This window comes from Nasonia vitripennis, chromosome 5 (genome assembly GCF_009193385.2).
Source record: "Nasonia vitripennis strain AsymCx chromosome 5, Nvit_psr_1.1, whole genome shotgun sequence".
In the NCBI taxonomy this organism is placed as follows: Eukaryota; Metazoa; Arthropoda; class Insecta; order Hymenoptera; family Pteromalidae; genus Nasonia; species Nasonia vitripennis.
This window is the reverse complement of record NC_045761.1, coordinates 4,798,799-4,816,959: the sequence shown is the minus strand read 5'-3', so window position 1 is coordinate 4,816,959 and position 18,161 is coordinate 4,798,799. Positions and strand designations below refer to the sequence as shown.

The window sequence follows — 18,161 nt, the reverse complement described above, 5'->3', positions numbered from 1 at the left end:
TCCGTTCGCAGGAGCTGTACGCCTGGGACAACAGCACCCTGCTGGCCTATCAGTTTCTTTTCAAGGACCCGAACGACGCCGGCGCCGAGCCAAAGGACGCAGCAGCCAGTGCCAAGGAGCAGTACAACGCGTAGGCACAAATTATTATCGAGCTCTCGTGTGCGTTGTAACTGCGTTATATATACCGTACGAGAGCAAGCAAGAGAGAGGAAGTGTGCCTGTATACTGTATACACATGCACACGCGGTGCGGGAACGCAAAGCTCTTAGCTTGCAAGCTCGCAACCGCTTGTGTTTGAGTTGATCAGCGCTGACTGCGGCGAATTTTTATTATTATCGGCCGCGCATACACCTATATATGAGTTGTAGTAGGCGCATTGTGTGTTCTATGCGCGGGGAAATGAACGAGAGAGAGAATCCGGCATTTTTACCGCCGCAGCTCTGCAAAATTGCCAGCGTTCCGCTCGACTATCTTTGTTTTTTCATCCAATATGATTCCGAATTTCGGTTGAGCGGGTATAGCGCCCTTGTTTTCGATTGCGAGGCTTTTCCTCTCTCCTAGCATTCGAGCGAAAGAAGGCATTAATCAGCGTTTTTTTTAAACTCGCCCGCAGCGCAAAAATCAAACAAAGGCTATTGTACGCGCATCGATCCTTGAAAAATTCATCCGCGTCACCGGATAACTACTCCGATGTTCAACCGGAAATGATGACTAGTCGACGACGAGTCGTCAGCTGGGCGATACGGAAAATTGAAAAAAAATATCAACGTGGGCGAGCGATAAAGAATTATTATTTGTCGATCCGTTTTGTCGCGACTGCTGGCGCACGTACGCGCGCGACCTATGGCTCTCGTTCTGTCTTTTGCTCTGCGGGAGCGGGTGCATCGATTTTGCGCGCGCGAGCGGCAAGATGAAAGCTGGATTACGCGCCATGCCGCCCCCCCCCTCTGTCCGTTTATTATTGTCGAGCCGGACGATGTATTATTTTTTATTTTATCTCGTTTCAATTTTTTATCCGGATTTCACGTGCTCGTCGAGGCACGTATCTGCGAATGATTATGCGCAGAGATTTTCGCGAGGATTTTTGTTTTCCCGCCGGTATGACGAACGAGATTATTGATTTTTTGTTTTATGCGGTGGGTGATTATATTGGTCGGCGTATGCGAGACGTATGCTGTACGTGTTTTTATAATTTTTTACATTGAAGGTGTAGGAAAAGCACGTGCTCAGGATGCTTCCGTTTCGTCGCGATGTATATCGTATACCCGCCGATGATTTATCTTTTAAAGACTATGCATAATTGGATAAGAGATACCCTCTTCGTGATACGTTCACTATCGTGTATATTGTTTCTTATAGAACTACTCTAGACTAGGACTCTCATCTTCGTGTACCACACATAATTACACACTTTCTTCTGATGAAAATAAAGAAAAATTATTGTACAAGTATAATTGAGACACACAGTGGGAATGTTATAAACAAACGATAACGACTTCGTTGCCATACTCGGATGGCTTCGCTGAATGTAGACTAAAAGAATCTAGGGAGTAAAGTTTGATAAGCATTAAGGCGTTTTCGGGGAGGAGTGGAACATATTTATATAATCGTTGAAGCGATACATGTATGTTTTATAAATAAATGAAAATTTATCGAGCGCCCACGTGTTTGCCTCGTTCATTCAACGACCTCTCCTTCGTCGAATAAATAATAGAGCCCGGCAATGACGTGAAGTTGCAGTCGAGTTGATTGATATCCCTGAAATATTCGCGGCCGGGCGTCGGTTCGCCCCAACCTATCTCAAAATTCACAATGAAGTAGCAAGCTCTCCCTCTGTACTCTCCATCTCCAAATTCAACCAGTGAAATTCGCTCGACAACATGCAGTAAGTATACATCGCAAAAAAAAGAGAAAAATGGAGAAAAGCTTCCTCTGTCCACAACGACACGTCATCCCGCACGGAGCCAAGGTGAGTAACGGAATCCTCTCGCACCGACGATAAACGCGAACCTCACCACCTCGACCTCAACAGGTATTCGTAACAGCCTTCCTCCTGGCCAGTCATCTGAGACCGCGAAAGCCGGAAAAAAAGTGCAAACCCAACGACGAGAAAATCCCGAACGACAGAGGCCTGATGGAGCACTGCTGGAAGCTCGTGCCGTACAAGTACAACCTGAGCCCCGATCCGCCGGCCTCGAGTCTCGAGCTGCTAATGATGCAGAGCCGCCGGGAATACGAGAAAGTCCACCCGCCAAAGATCCCCGAGCCCGAGCTCAATGGCAAGATCCACTATGACTACGGCAAAATCTTCAAGCGCATCAAGCTGTAAGCTCGGCAATAAAAAAAGCTCGAAACGACCGTTTATCCTACGTAATTAAACTCCGTAAGAGGCACTTATAGATAGGACAGAGAGAGAGAGAGAGAGAGAGAGAGAGGGGGGAACTATTAGACGCGAGCTTTGATCTGGTACACGGAGGGAGCACGAAATTGGAAAAAGAAAAGCTGCCGTAGCGCGGAGCAAAAAAGCGGAAGAAAAGCGCGCCGCCTCTCGCACTTACTTTGTTCTGCCGTCCGCGCAATTATCTCGCCTGGCCTCTCCCTCTCTTCATCTATTTATGCCTCTGTTTTCTCTCACTGGCTTTGTTCGGTCTTTATTTACCGGAGTTGTCGTGCGCGAGAGCGACAAAGTCCTGGGCTACTTGCGCTTCTTCTCTGCCTGGCTTTTTTCTGCGCTTTCCCTCGCGCGGTAACAAGAAGAAAGTTCCGCTCGAGTTCTCGCGCCTCCGAGCCAAGGTCGTCGGCATGGCTAAATTTCGCCGGGGTTATACAATGAAGCACTTGAACTTTCGAGCTGAAAAGCCAGAGGAGCTTGCAGCCGGAAAATAGCGCCGCTTGTGTTGAAGCAGTTCTCTTACTCTCTCTCTCTCTCTCTCTCTCTCTCTCTCTCTCTCTCTCTCTCTCTCTCTCTCTCTCTCTCTCTCTCTCTCTCTCTCCTATACACACACAACAGCGGCGGAACTTTCGCGCCACTGCAAAGGTGTTACGTATAGTTGTAATTACATTATCAGTTCGGGCTTAACGCTTGTGTTCTGTCTGTTGCTCTTGCTCTGCCGCTCGCTCGCTTGTTGTTTGCTGCGGTGGTCCTTGTGTGGTTTACGCGAGATTGCAGCAAGCTGTCCGTATCGATCTGCCCTCTTCTCTACTTTTCTCTTTTCTCTCTCTCTCTCTCTCTCTCTCTCTCTCTCTCTCTCTCTCTCGGACGAATGCGTGATGTAATCAGTCGGAGCGATTTTTTTACGTTGAAGTTTATGCCGAGGCATATTTTTCTCGGGGAGGAGGTATATACACACACGTACACATATCACCAGTAGATAAGGGTCGGATTAGGTCAGACGCGCACGTACTGCTCACCTAGTGCTCCACTTAATACCGGCTGTTTTGGTTTATAACTCCTTTTCACGGGGATAAGCTGATCTTAGATTATTGCGCGAGAGAGAGGAAGAGAGAGAGAGAGAGAGAGAGAGAGAGAGAGAGCGAGAGAGAGAGAGAGAGAGAGAGAGAGAGAGAGTGGGAAGGAGGGAGAAGTTTAAGCTTCGTTTACTTTCATTACTCACACCCCGACACTTTATCCATTTTCCTTCCTAGCGCCAGAACAATCAAGTGAGATTTGAATCGTTGTAAACAGCGAATTGTAGATTGTTTATTCTCCGGGGTATAAAGGGTAATCTCCAGACTCAAAATGGACAAACTGCCCCGGAACTCGGTTTTTACGACGAACTCGCTAATTCCGTTGCTGTTGGCTAAATCCACGCGCGCAGTCGTCAAAAAGGCGCTTCGAGTGTACCGCGCGCTCGGAATTAGCGAGACTCTCCAAATGGCGCGAACGGAGTTATTAGAGGTTTGGAGGCTCTAAATGTGTTTTCCGAACGAGAGTCAGAATTTTGCGCTGGAATAATAATGGCGCGAAAATAGCAAGCGTTTAGATGTAACATAATGCTATAATCCCGCGAGCGAGCGAGTTCCAAATGGCTTTCGTAGTTCGGAGAATCCACTCTCCGTAATCCATGACATTTTTAAACGGAACAGTCATCGCTGTCGATACGTCGCGTACACGCACAGGCATACATACGCTTCTCTCTTCCAGTTTGTATGTATCGGAAAACTTTAGCGACAGCGTCAAATTGCCCCATAAAATTACTTCGAAATCGCGCTCGCGCCGCGTCACATACATTCGGAACGCTCGTCTGGAAAATTCGTCTGAAAAGTTCGCGACGGCTCTCTATGTGTACAGCCCGGCAGTAACAATGGGAAAAGAGAGAAAGCTTGAATATTGCAACCCGTAAAAGCCGGCGCGTCGCCTTGGCTCCTGCTGTATAAACTGCAAGCGCGATCGACACTCCGGCAGTAAAACTCGCAAGTCGACGAGCGCCACACATGTTGCCACCTGTCAATTGATCGCGCATCGACGATACGCTGTAATGAGAATGTATTTATTCTCGTACTTTTCGCGCCGGTAATTCGTATGTGGGACGGATGCGGCAGACGCAAACGGAATATCCTGCGGGAGTTCTTATTTCTCGAGGGTTGTTCGGATCGATTTTTCGTTTGCATGCAGGTACACACACATACACAGCCGTGGGAGCTCTGCGGGGAATAAAGGCCGTCGTGTACACAGAAACACTCCCGTAGCTCATCCCTAATTCACAGCGCAACCGAGGGCATGCAGAAGAAAAAAGAGAGGCGATGATTACAAAACGGCCTCAAGTGCTCGTTCCGCGTATGTAATCCCTGGTTCCTCCTCTCTTCCTCTCGATGAACAAAACTCCGGCAAACACTGCACGCAACCACAGCGAGGCTGTCTCTCGCACGCGCTACACATGCAGCATCCGCTTAACCGCGCGCTCAATCCGAGCCGCGCCGATCATTTCCAGGCGCTGCGCTGGTGGTAGTGAGAGAGAAAGCTTAATCGACGGCCTCGTTAAAGCGCACGCACGCAATTACAGCCGATTCGCTCGCTCGCGCGATTATTCGCGTGTATATAGGTATTTTTAGGGATCGATTTCGCCGAAGGAATCCACTCACAGTTCTTTGGTATGCACAGACATCGGATGAAAGCCACTTCAAAGTGCATCTTCGGAGCGAGATTGCGTCTTTACAGCTGCAGCCCTTGCTCTTATCGGATCAGAGCTTCTCGGCGATGCTCGCATAGCCGCAGCAGACGCACGAGTCCATTACCCCGTGCGCGCGCATACTTTTGAATTTGCTTTTCCCGTCGATTTCGTCGCAGCGAACGCCGGTCAAACAGCTGGCTAATAGAGCGTCGCCCAGAGATATGCTTACCCTCGTATAGCTGTGGACTGTACATATGCCTGGGCTGTTTGAATAGTCCGCGCGCTCTCGCATATAGGTTTGCACAGCCAATCGAGGCTCGCACGCACGCGCGGATCGGTATAATATTTAGAGACGACCAGAGCTCCCTTTCGAATGAGATAATGAGATTAATTAATGAGATTTCTCGCAGCTAATACAGAGTAATGTGTGTATACGACGATTTCGCACAAAGAGACGAGAGCGAGAGCTGCGGGTCGAGAGGGCAAAACAGCGCGAGGAATAATTGAAAACTCGACTGGCAAGGGAGCAGCGAACAAGGCCTGACGGCGGATAAGGCAAAAGCGAGGCGTGTACACGCAGTTGTGGCGGACGGGCGCAAGTTGACGCGGAGCAGCAACACGGCAGCAGCAGCAGCGGTAGCAGACAAAGAGAATGGCGGCTGGTGGTTCTGCTGATATATCAAGAGGGTGAGAGAGAGAGAGAGAGAGAGAGAGAGAGGCGCGATTTCGCTCTGCAGCTGAGAGCCCGCTGTAAGCTCTCTCGCGCCGTTGGCTGCGAGCGTGTCATTACGCAAATGTCCGCGGTGTTGCTGTCGGCTCTCACTCCCCCAGTCGCTGATGTGCTTAGGATGCGAATTAAAGCCGCAGCGATAATTCCCTCGGCTCGTCGAGAAGTGGTAGGTTGATTTCTTTCTAGATTTCACGTACACAGTGGCGTTAATCGCAGACTCGAGTCACGAGGGGAAAATCGGAGTTGGTTGCGTGCCACGAGAACAGCCACGATTTAGGAGTCGAGCGAAGACGAGCTGCGAGTCAAGTGGGTAGAGAGAGAAAGAGAGAGAGAAAGCACAGTGCACTCTCCTCAATTGACCGCCGCTGCGTATACGGTAAGTTTCCAGCCACTAGTGACCCTTGTTCTCGATTCGTCCTCGGAATCTGCTTTATTTTCTGCAAGCTCGTCGAGACAAAGGGTTCACGCTCGCGCGGGCGTCTGTTTTTGACCGTTTGCTTTGCGTAATTATATACGCCTGCGGTCCGCCTCTGCTCTCCCATATCACCCAGAGAAGCTCGGGCGCGTGTGGCTGCTGGTAATTGCCTTGGAAAAAGCTCTCGCCGCAACCGCAAGCTCTCCAACTCGCGCAAGTTGATGAACCGCACGAAATATTCAGTGGGGAAATTTTACCCGCGCACGACGCCCTTTTCATTTCCGCGGGGCAAAAATCGTATCAGTCAGTCATACGCCTAATCCACTGGATCTGGGCGGGAAAAGGGAATAAGCTACGGCGCGAAACCAAATCAGCCGAGTTGCTCCGGATGTCAGCTTTTCTTCCCCCTCCGGAGCTCGTGAACCGGATGAAGCCAGATGAAATATTTCGCTCGCGGATTCCCGAACGCGATTTCCTCGGTTGTCGCTCGGCTTTCCAAAGGCAGACCAAAGAGGCTGAGGCGAAGGATGTATAATTAATTGTGTGTCGCCGGCTGTTTCTCGGCAAAATTCTCGGCATTTCCACCCGCGCGTATTATAATACATACCAAGTGCTTTTTCCGCGCATTATGAACTCGACCTGCCTTTTTCCGTCCCCCGTTTGTGTACGAGTGCGGCGCATAACGCAGTCGTCGAGAAAGAGAGAAAGAGAATAGAGAAGTCTCTCGGAGCGTGAAAGAGGGCTTTCCTTTTGTTTGGAAAGGGACTTTGGATTACTTACTCCTGCGACTCTGCTCGCGGGCGTGAAATAGTCTGCTTTAATTAAACGACTTTTATATTCATTGCCTCTCTCTCTCATGTACGTAATAACGTGTTTAGAGCGCGGCGGATAAACTACTTTTCGAACTCCAAAAGCCATCGGTCAGAGGACGAACGACGAGCTTTTTCTTGGCTGTATATACACACAACGGAGAGACTTTCAATTACGAATGTATGGAGGGGATTGAACGCTTTGTAAAGACGCGAAGCTCGCCGTTCCGGAAGAGCGTATCCCGACGAGCGGACGCTGCGCTATTGTCGGGGCGACTAAAGCTCGCGATATTTTTCTATCAAATCCCCGTCAGCGTCAGATATTCCGGCCGACAGTTGCAATTGGACTGCAGAAATGGCTTTTCTCCGATGCACGCGCGCACCAGCGAGCTGCTGCTATTGTTGAGTTATTAACCGAGAGGGAAAGCTTGCGGTCAGACTGGGCAACAACGGTCGCTTTTTTTTCGACGGGTCGGCGTTAAATTGCCCGCGAATATTACAGTAGAATATATAGCGAGACTTTTATTTTCACGACGCGCCTTATTCATTAGAATCGCAGCAGGCAGTCGGCCTTCAATTTATAACGAATATAATCCAGAGAGCGCTTTATCTCACCCTTATATTCGAGCTCTCCCCTCGCTGCAGCGTGAGGGAAAATCGGAGCCAGCCAATTTCCAAGCCAAGACGTCATAATGGAATTTCCGCGAAGGTATAACGCCCCGTTTCTCCCGGAAAACTTTTAATTCTTGAGCGCGCGCGCTCCCTCCTTCACTTCTGTCTCGTCAAAATTTCATTACGCTTGCTGCACGAGTCTCCACGTGCGCTGTGATTTTTATCGGGTTTGAAAAAATTTTCTTTTCTCTCTGCTACGTGTGAATTGCTGAAAGGAAGGATGAGGTCGTGTGTACGAGTTCTCGAGCTACGTTTATTACAGATATGTATTTACACGTTGTGTACCGTACCCGGTATCTCGAAGCTTTTTCATCACGAGGGTAATCAAGCAAATGTCCCGAGGTCGTGTGGAGCAATTTCCCTCCGGGAACGAGCTGTCCTCGCACTCCTGCTAATTATCCGGCAAAATGACCAGGTGAGAAAAATCTCCATCCCGCGATGAGTTAAAGCCGCGTCAGCTCACTGCGGCAGGAAGGTGTAAGCCGGGTGAAAGGGAAAGCCGGCGTTGTAGACGTAGATGGGCCTGTTGAAGGCGAACGAGTTGGCGATGGCGAGTGCTGGGTTAGAGTCAAAGTCCTCGGTCGTCCCGGCCGTACCAGGCTCCGGGACTAGCACCGACGTCGTGGGCGTCGTCTGCTCGATGCTCCTCTCCGTCGTCGTCGTGGTCGGCTCTGGCAGTGGTCTTCCGGTGGTAGGGATGCCGGAGTGCGTCGGAGGTCCGTAAGTCAGAGCTGGCCGAATCCGCTGCTGTTGTAGTCGGGCGGGATTAAAGGCCGGGCCAGGAGGTCGCCAGCCTCGCGACTGGTAAGCCAGCGCGCCGCTCAGGAGCGTCAAGAGGAGGATGACGACCTGCGGAGGTGACGGGGCGAATTAGTCCGGTCGAGATTACTCTCGAGAGCGCTTTGACGGGCTTGTTTGTCTTGGAGAGAGAGAGAGAGAGAGAGAGAGAGAGAGAGAGAGAGAGAACAGGCTTATTCGGCCCGTTGTGTATGTAACCGCGCGCTGCAGTTGGTCGGTGGCAAAGTTTTTCGAGCTAGCGCGTAACGAGGTCCGGTCACAGGTACCGCGCACGTAATGCAAAACGCGTGCGCGCTCCAACGCGATCCAATAATCAGCGTTGCATAATGCATGCGACGAATTTAGTAAAGGAACGTACGTAGCATTTAGCGCATGTACGAGCTGTTGGCGTGGGACACAGTGTATTGTTCTCTCGACGATGCGCAGCGTCTATAATTAATGTAATCCAACGAGCGACGCGCATAACAGTCGTTAAATTGCCCGCGCTAAACGCGTCGTGTCCCACTTCCCGATTAATCGCCCCGAGCATATCGGCCAATTACACGTAAACTGAATATTCCGCGAACGATTAAAAAAAAAGCGTTCTCCGTGTAACCAATATCTTCGAAATCTATTAACCGCCCGAGGGAGCGACGCCTATCAGCGCGGCGGGCTTTTTGAATCATTGCCATAAATTGAGCGGCGGCGCATCGCTCGCATACACACACACACACACACACAGGCCCGCAGGTAACAACGGCGCTAATGACATCGAGGACGAAGCTGCGGTGTCGGCACAGCTCGCCTAAATTATAGAGCCAGAACTGCTGCGAGAAACAACAACGCGTATATAGCGGCTAGCGAGCTGCTGGGCCGCCGAATCAAAATCGTCCGTGATTACACGAGCCGCGGCTAATCAATGACCGGCTGTGTGTGTGTGTGTGTGTATGTGTGCGCGCTTGCTAATGCCAGGGTGTAACGCAAAATACGTCGCGGTTTACCCGACGGACCTGTATATGTGTGCTTTTCGTGTTATACCGCGCTGGGGTGAATCCTCCCAGCGCAAGACGCTGTATAATTACACCGTGTGTGTGTGTGTGCAGTAACGGATTGTAGCATGCGACTATACTATATACTTGGCTCAATCGAAACAAGCATCACGTACCTTCATCTTCGTGTCCTTCTCGGAGTTTATCCCTCGTCGGCTGCTCTCTGCGGCGTCGCGCGAAATTCGAAATTCGACTGGCTCCCGGTGTTCGGGATCGGGCTGCATTTATAGGGCGCCCCACCGAAGCGTCGATGCGACGGACCGACGGGAATACAAAGTAGCCACTCGCGCTGTATAAGAGAAGGAACGTTGCATCCGACGACGACGATTTCGTTTTCGGCGATTTCGCAAAGCCATGCGCCGCCGCGCATATGCCGCCCAGTATATAGTGTCCCGGGATTTATCGGAGAGCCGCTGTTGCAAGCTGACAGGCGATCGTATAGCGAACGGCGACAGTTTGAGGAGGAAAAGTGGGAAAAATGCTTCTGGATTGTGTAATAACGTGTTGTTTGATTTGGCTCATACTCTCCGAAATTCATCGCAGCGAATTGAATTAATCGCACGATCGACTTTGCTCGGATCATTTAATATGCGACCGGGGCGTTAATACACGCGGCGAATCGTGCGGTGCATCAAAGTAGGGGGAGAGCGAGAGTGTAATTTCTAGATCGGATATTACATCACACACAGCGACGGGACTTGTAATAATGCAGCGGACGCCTCTCGCATACGAGATTCCCGTTGTAGACGTGCGTATACCCAACCGTTGTCGCGCGTGTTATATACGCACCCGCTTGGGCGAATTCACGAGCGTGTGTTCCGTCTCCTAATGGGATCTTTATTACTTTTCGCCGTGTCGGGCTAAAGCCGTCAGAAGCTTTGTAAATAGACAAAAATACACGCCACTCTCGGTCCACACACCTATACACGCATCCACTTACATATTTATGCTCGCATTTGAATTCTCCGCTCTCGTGAGGCGCGCTGGCGAAAATAAGACCAGCAATGCATACCCAACTATGTATTCCCGCAATGTAGACTATGTATATGCCGGGGGAAACTTTCATCCCGCGATTTATCAAACTCTCTCGAGCGAACAAAAGAGCTCGCTGCATAACGTAGTGTAATCGTTGCGCGCGCGATGAGCTCGTAAATCCAACGGCGGCGACGCGGGATTTTTAAATCACGGAGAGAACGATCGATCGTGCAAACGATCCCGGGGTTATCGGTAGGCGGTAGAAGCGCTGCCGTAATGCCGAGACGTGAGTGGAATCGAGATACCGGCAGTTGCGATTACGCGTTGTTTATTTTCCTACTTTGCTTCGGAGCGTGACTGGTAAGTCAGGGGCGACGGTATAAGGGTAGTATCGAGGGGAGGTACACGTTGTGGGACTCGGAGGGTAGGTAAGGGCAGGTTTCTACCCCTGTGGTATCGGCGGGGGTGGTTTCCACTGTAATTCTCGTAACCCTGGGGTAGATGGAGCTGCGGTGGCTGTTGGGGAGAGAACGTTCCGAAAACTGTCGCTACTGTTTCTTGATTGATGCATTGTATAGGGGTGTATCTCACCATCTGCATTTTTAGCGCTCGCGCTTGTTTTCTAGCATAACGACACTTAAATTACACCAACGGACACTCGAGCCAATCCAACCGAACCTACACTCGGTTCTCCTCCGTCATCGGTTTCCGTTAAATTCCCGCGCAAGCAATGGATACGCGAATCAATTATCGCCGACATGGTGCACTTTGACGATATACGCGGGAAACTCTCCGGCATTATTAATCCATCAGCCGCGGTATAATTCAGCGCAGCGCGCGGCATATAGATACATACCTGCGCATAGCGCCGCGCGCGGGGCAATTTGCCGCGGTTTATAAGGCTATATGTACGCATACTTACTTTCGTCGTAGAGGCGCACCGCAGTAGTCCGAGGCGCGCTTTAGTATGCCGACTACACGCCGCGGCGCGCGGCGTTGCTGCAAAGAGCGGCGCGTGTTGTATAAGGCGAGCCTCGCGAAAGGAATGTTAATTATCATCGCTGCTCTCTCTCTCTCTCTCTCTCTCGGACGTATACCTGTAGGTGTATGTATAGAGGCAAAGCCCGATGCCGACGTCGTCGGTATTTCAGATGGATAGAGGAACCATAGGCGGACACGCTGTTTGTGGGTATGGGTATATAGCCTTTGCACTTTTGACCCTGTCCCGCGAGCCGATGTTCAAAGTGCCGGTGCTACGCTTTGCTGCGATACATATATACGCGTGCCTTTGGTATGCGTGTTTCTTCTCTCGAAAAGCCCGCCGTGTATTATTCTCGTTAAAAAAAAGCTACTGTGGCTTTACGTCCACATCGTCGTCGCATCATTTGCAAACAAATACAGAGACGCGAACAATGGCGGAGCTCTGCGAGCTCGGGGAATATAAAGAGGGCAAAGATTTCGTTGGGAAAACTTGGATATAATGATCGTTAAAGTTTTTGAGATGACGACGACGACGTCGCTCCGAGTCGTAATAACCGCGAGGGAAGCCGGGAGAACTTTTCCGAGCGCATATATAATTGTCCGTCTCGGCGCGACGCGCTGAAAAAGGAGCGCTTTCAATTGACCCATTTTCGGAAAGTCATTATCCTCCTCCGCGACGCTATTACGGGAAGGACCGCCGAGGAATCAAGATATTAGCTCTTAAATATTTGCGGTCCTCTTACCCGGTAATTATCTACTTTTCAACTAACTGTTTCCATTGGATTCCTCTCGAATGTTTTATACGTCTCTATCTCGCTCCCCACCCGCGGGAGAATATCGAAGAAGGATCCTATTCGCGGACAATAGACCGAATGGGAAAACTTTCGCCGCCGATTAAGACCGATCGCTCGGCTCTTACCGGCTTCGATATCTAGTACATCGAAAAGGAGCATATTGTATACACTGAGATATATTTCGTAGTATTCCACTCCACTACGGCTTTCCCAATGACTCTCAAAGAAGCGGAGCATCAAGCGTCTCCTGCTGCGAAGCACGATCGTGATTTACACGGGCCGGGGGGAGGGCGAGGCGCTACATCTCCGGCTCGTTTATATTTCAAAGCGAATCCGTCCTCCCACTCCGGGGCTGTACACTCGTTCGATGAAAGCGCGACGCGGAGAAACACGAGAGAGAGAGAGAGAGAGAGAGAGAGAGAGAGAGAGAGAGAGAGAGAGAGAGAGAGAGAAAGAGAGGAAGAGAGTGAGACATGCTCCGGAGCGTCACGCGGCGCATTGTACGACGGCTGCAGGGTATATTTCTTATTCAAAGGGATCCGGGACGTGTGTAATAAAATCGACGAGATCACTTACGCACGAGACGGATGACACGCGCGTAGCTAAGGAGCTCTGTAACTCGGCGAGTGCAAAGTACACCTTTTCGTGACGATCTCTTAGCTCGCACTTAAAACTCGGCTGGCCGTGAATAAGTCATATAAATATATGTGTTATATTTTCCGAGAGACGCTCAGCTCCCAAAGAGGCCGGGCGTAAATTCGCGCTCGGCACTTCATATATCGGATGCACACCGGCACACGTAGACACACAAGCGCGAAATAATAAATGCCGGCACACAGCGTGTACAGCCAGCTCGCGAGCTTATAGTCCCAGGGGAATGACGCCCCGGCGCCAGAGGACTGATAGTGCGCTCGCGACGGGCCGACTTGTCAGGATTTTCGGTACCTGCGAGAGCCGCCGACTGACGGAGCTTTCTCTCTCTCTCTCTCGCCGCTCGTTTTTCTCTCTTTCTCTCTTTGTTGTATACGACAGCCCGACCGAGTCTTACCGCAGCCGGCAGTGATCTACTGATCGAGCTGAAACCTCGAGCGGATAGATACGTCGTTATCGTAAAAAGTAAAAAAAAAAAAACGCGGATACGCGCGTCGTATTATAACCACACAGAGAGAACAAGTGCGACTAAATCAGCTAAGAAGCGGCTGACAGCCGGTGCAGCCGGTGTGTATAGCTATATAGCTGTATATACAGCGGGCCAAGCCTCGCGCGCGCACGTGAGGGAGATAAGCCGCATTCATCAAGCAGCAGCAGCAGCGGCGGCAGTGGCGTAGGGGGTTATCGAGCCGCCTGTAAATCGCCTCTAAGTTTCCGCGGCAGCTGGAGATGCTTGACGTCGACGACGTCGACGACGACGACGACGACCGGTCGCGCTGTGCTCGGCGCCATACATCACGACGGCTGAGCGCGTGTTCGCGACTCCGAACAGCGAACAGGCGCAGCCAGAGCTGGAATTTCGCCGCTGCGCTGCTGTTACTGCGCTCGCTTTCTCTATCCTATATATAGCTGAAGGTTTTGGTGAGAGACAAATTTCGTCCTACCTATACTGTACTGTGTAAGCTTCGTCGCGTTATTATATTGTAATCTTGATATCTTTCGAGAAGCCTATAGTTGGCTAATTAATGGAGTCAATACAAGGATTCTTGGTATACGGGTACAAAGAAAAGCTAAGAAGGACGAAGAAATATCGACTCGTCGTGTTCGACGATTTTGCGGACCAATTAGTCCTCGCCGGCTGCAATTAAGTGCTTCCGTGAATTTTAATGCGCTAATAATGGAATCTCGTAGAAAAAGTACACTCTGCATCGCTATATTTGAGACACTGAATTGCTTGTACAACAACAAGAATATAGCGAATATCTCGGAAACTCAATAATTATCAACAATCCCGCTACAGGTATACACGAATACTATATCGATGGGTCCGACGCAAACATTTGAAAATCAACACTTAAACATGAACGACGTCAAACACGCCGGTGTGTACTCTCGAACTGTATACAAACTCGACGGCATCGTCGTCGGCAATCGCAAATAAGCACAACAACTTGAAAACTAATACACCAAGACTCCTTCGCTCGGGCATAGTTGCCCCGGACAACAAGACAAATCCAGCGTCTACATTCAATCAACGCCGAAGATCAGCCTCGTATCCTCGAAAAACTCGGTTACGCGTGTAAACCTTACGCTCCGAATTTGTAACGCGCGATAAAGCACATCCGGTGCGCGGTTTGGCGCATTTCGAATTCAGCCGCACCAGCTTCGTTTGTCATCGAAGCAAACTGCTCGCCGATAAGCGTTAAGTTTTACGACTTGCCGCCTTTGCTCTCTTCCTCGAGAGAGAGAGAGGGTTTATATTTCGCGAATTATTCGCGCGCATGCAGCGTCTTGGCGGCTGTCGGCGATAACCGAACGCTGGAAATGAGGGAGAATATTCGGGGAACTAAACACGGCCACGTGAATATGAATGGTATGTGCACGCGCGTTTTCGGCTGAATTGAATGTTCAGCCGGGGCTGAATATTTTCGGGCGAGAGCTTTTACGGCCGACATATTTTCCCGGGGAATAAAAGTTCGCAGCTCGCGCGCGCGCAGTTGCGCGGAATCGCGCGTTTAGCGCTCTATTCTTCGTGTACTGCGCGGTGATAACTTTATTTAGAGGCTAATGCGCTTCGTGTATAATTTTATCAAGAATGCGCGTTGAGTTTGCAATTTGACAGCGACGAAGAGAAGAATCGAGTAGAGGAGAGAGAGAATGCTTGGAAACTTTTTGATTGATTACGCGCTGAGTTATGCGTGTACAAGCTTTCGAGTAGTTTCATCAGCGCTTTGTACAGAATTTCGTTGAAATTTTCAAGCAATTTTCGCCGAAGAATTTCAATTACTCCGATATAAAATATGTCTTCCTTGTCTCTTGACTGGAGTAGGTTTATGGAGTCACAGGTTTGAAAATAGGCCAGACTTCAATTTGCAACTCATCCCGTATATACCTTCCTCTGGACCGATGAACTGGAAGAGGCGATGTTTATACGCGTCGAAGCTGGGATTAAACTTAGCTCTTTGAGGATTAATAAGGATATTCGTTGGAAGTTGAAGGAAAATTGTGATTTTACAGGAGCGAGATACCGAGCTAAACGAATCGTGACTCATTAATATACTCTATTTATATTGAATGAGAGCCGCGCGCAGCAAGAAATTGAATTGTTAATTACATCGAAGGAAATATGGAATATTCAATCGTCGGTTAAATTGCCCGTTATATTATAATAAACCTCTCCGTCGTTCCTTCTCTTCGATTTTCAATTTAAATTTCGAAATAGAACAATTATGTACTGGATGAAACGACGTTTTTCAATTTGCGAAAAAATTTTCAAATAATCTACCTATATTCGCGTAGAAGAAATGAGCGAATTTTTTCGTTCTCCATGCCCTACTACAGTTTTTCGATTTCAGTTAACAAGCTACACAAAAGCTCGCTCGTGTACACGCCTATATATAGATATACACATCGAGGCAACAGCACGAACCAGCTAATAGGAACAGTTACAGGGCCGAGCGCTGAAAAGAAAATGTACACGCCCCAGTAATCGTTTACGTATGCATAAGCCCGAGTGCTAAAATATTACTCGTCGCCGAATAAAATGGAGAGAGAATACGCGACTGCCTTCCCCGTCTATATTCACGGAGTGACGAGTAAACGACAATGCTCTAAAAAGGGTCGTTTCGTCTGGTTTATTTCTCGGTTCCGGCAGAGGAATCCTCGTATTTCATTCATTATCAAATAAAGGAAATTCATTTCGTCGTACAAACAATTTTCCAACGTTGAATTTCAAAGCTGATCAGCCATTCAGAGAGAGGACGATCTGTACAACAAAGCGCCAAATATCATCGCGATGCTATTTGGTTACGTAAATTTCGCGTGTCTCGTGTTAAAATTCATCCGGCGACTATACGAAATGATCTGCTCTGCGATGTATCCAGGATTCGGTATACCTCGAAAATCCAAGCCGGAGGCACGAGCCCTCGAAGCAGAAAACGGAATCAACTGGAAAAACCAAGCGGGTTTAAAAAGATGCGCGCAGCCGAGGAAGCATCGCTCGGGGCGGGTTCGTTGGTACAGAACACAGAGAGAGAGAGAGAGAGAGAGAGAGGTAGAGAGAGAGAGAGAGAGAGAGAGAGAGAGAGAGAGAAAGAGGTAGAGACTAGAACTCGAGACGATTTTTGCGGCCCATGAAATCCCCGCCGCCGAGAAAAGGCTTGGAGAAGTTCCAGAAAGTCACTTACGCGCGGCGCGCGCGCGCGCGGCATTCGAATCGCTTCCCCATAAATAAGCATATAGGCAAAGCGCCGCACACACACGCGAGTCAGTTGAACAATACGCTCCCGTTTACGCTGTACGTACAGAGCAGTATGGCTTGATTTTTCTCGAGTTAACTTTATTTTCCTCCGCATACTTGCCATTCGCGAGCTTCCTTTAGGAGATTTTCGCGCCGCGAAGTTTCGCCTTCCCCCGAGGCGCTTTGTGCAATACTTGGACTCGAGACAGCTGCGCATCGCGTTTATATATTTAGCGAAATGGATCGAGTGTGCGAGTGCGCTTTGTTATGCATAAGATGCTAACGAAGCAATTGGAGAACAAGAGCAGTAGAACTTTTTGCACTGCGCGAAGAAAGGCATAAAAGGAGAGCCGAGTTAGTTGTATATCGATTGCTTGGCATCGGCGTCGCACTCAAGCCGATTGCCGCGGGAGAGGAGAGCTTTGGAATCGCGAAGGAAAGAGCTGGGAAAAAAGGAAAAGAGAGAGAGAGAGAGAGAGAGTCGAAGAGACGACGGCGGAACGGCCCGAGGGCGTGTGAGCCTCATCAAACGTCAATCTTTAACCCCCCCGTGTCGCGCGAGGGACTACCGCTCTGACTTCTGCGTTATATTTTCTGCGCCGTACAGTTGCATCCGAAAGTATGTATCGAGGAGAAACGTTTCTCCTCAAGTGTGTTGAAATTCATTTTTCACGTCCCGTTCTCACACGCCTCGACGGAAAGCGGAGAATTCGTCGACTGGATAACCACGAGGACTATGGCTTTTGTCGATCGCGAAACGAAGTCGTTGGATTACAAGTCGTTATATTTAGCTCTGCGCGACGACTTGCGACTGCCACTGTACAACAGGGTGGAAAAGCCGGGGATATAAACGAATAATCGCCGGAGCTATAGAAAAGTCGCCGCGGAAAATTCGAGAGCTCGCGGAGGTGGGTCGGGAAAATCGTTATGGAAAGGAAATCGGAGGTCGCAGAGAGGGAAGAATTTTTGTCCTTGTTAATAATAAAGTAAGACGAGCTATAGCCTACGAGACGCAATTAGACTCCGATGAATCTTCCATCACCGATCTCGAATCGTCCGCAACGCATCGACTTCTATATAAAACTTCGGCTTTTCTTAGCCGAGAGACTATACGGCCTCGATTAAGCAAACGCGCTTGGGAATTCCAAGAGTCGTGCGCGCGGCTCGACGAAGACAAAGAGTCGTGTCTCGAAAGTTCTCTCACTCTCTTTCGCGCCTTTTCGTTTGGCCTCGCGACGAGAGACAAATTAGACTCGTCGTCGTCGGGGAAAAATCGAGAAAAGTCGCGAGCTTAATTAGACATTCTCGAAAATCTGATTTTTCCGAAGTTTCTCGCCGCGCGTTAATTATAGCCGAGGACGCAAATTATGTATCTTATACACGATCCGTTAATGGATGTGAACTTTTCATCGCTTGTATAAGCGGCTTACGTCGGAGGCCGCCGATGTGACGCGCTTG

General features: G+C 49.6%; 3 protein-coding genes across 3 annotated transcripts in view; 2 read left to right on the top strand and 1 right to left on the bottom strand.

Moving 5' to 3' along the window:
- Window positions 1-1,663, top strand: part of LOC100120786 — a 33,178-nt gene extending 31,515 nt beyond the window's left edge. Inside the window, exon 17 of the mRNA XM_016988294.2 lies at window positions 12-1,663. Within this exon, the coding sequence (XP_016843783.1) occupies window positions 12-134 (123 nt within the window). The 3' untranslated portion in view covers window positions 135-1,663. The remainder of the gene's footprint in view (window positions 1-11) is intronic.
- On the top strand, window positions 1,496-2,379 carry LOC103316594. The gene is made up of 3 exons (XM_008210862.4): window positions 1,496-1,624; window positions 1,715-1,969; window positions 2,033-2,379. Exons 2-3 carry the CDS (start codon window positions 1,916-1,918, stop codon window positions 2,327-2,329), a joined length of 351 nt encoding a protein of 116 aa, XP_008209084.1. The 5' UTR covers window positions 1,496-1,624; window positions 1,715-1,915; the 3' UTR covers window positions 2,330-2,379.
- Window positions 2,380-7,970: 5,591 nt separating this feature from the next.
- On the bottom strand, window positions 7,971-10,601 carry LOC116417727. Its single transcript, XM_031932458.1, has 2 exons — window positions 9,680-10,601; window positions 7,971-8,586 (listed from the first exon to the last, which is right to left on the bottom strand). Exons 1-2 carry the CDS (start codon window positions 9,785-9,787, stop codon window positions 8,197-8,199), a joined length of 498 nt encoding a protein of 165 aa, XP_031788318.1. The 5' UTR covers window positions 9,788-10,601; the 3' UTR covers window positions 7,971-8,196.
- Between the last annotated feature and the right edge of the window lie 7,560 nt (window positions 10,602-18,161).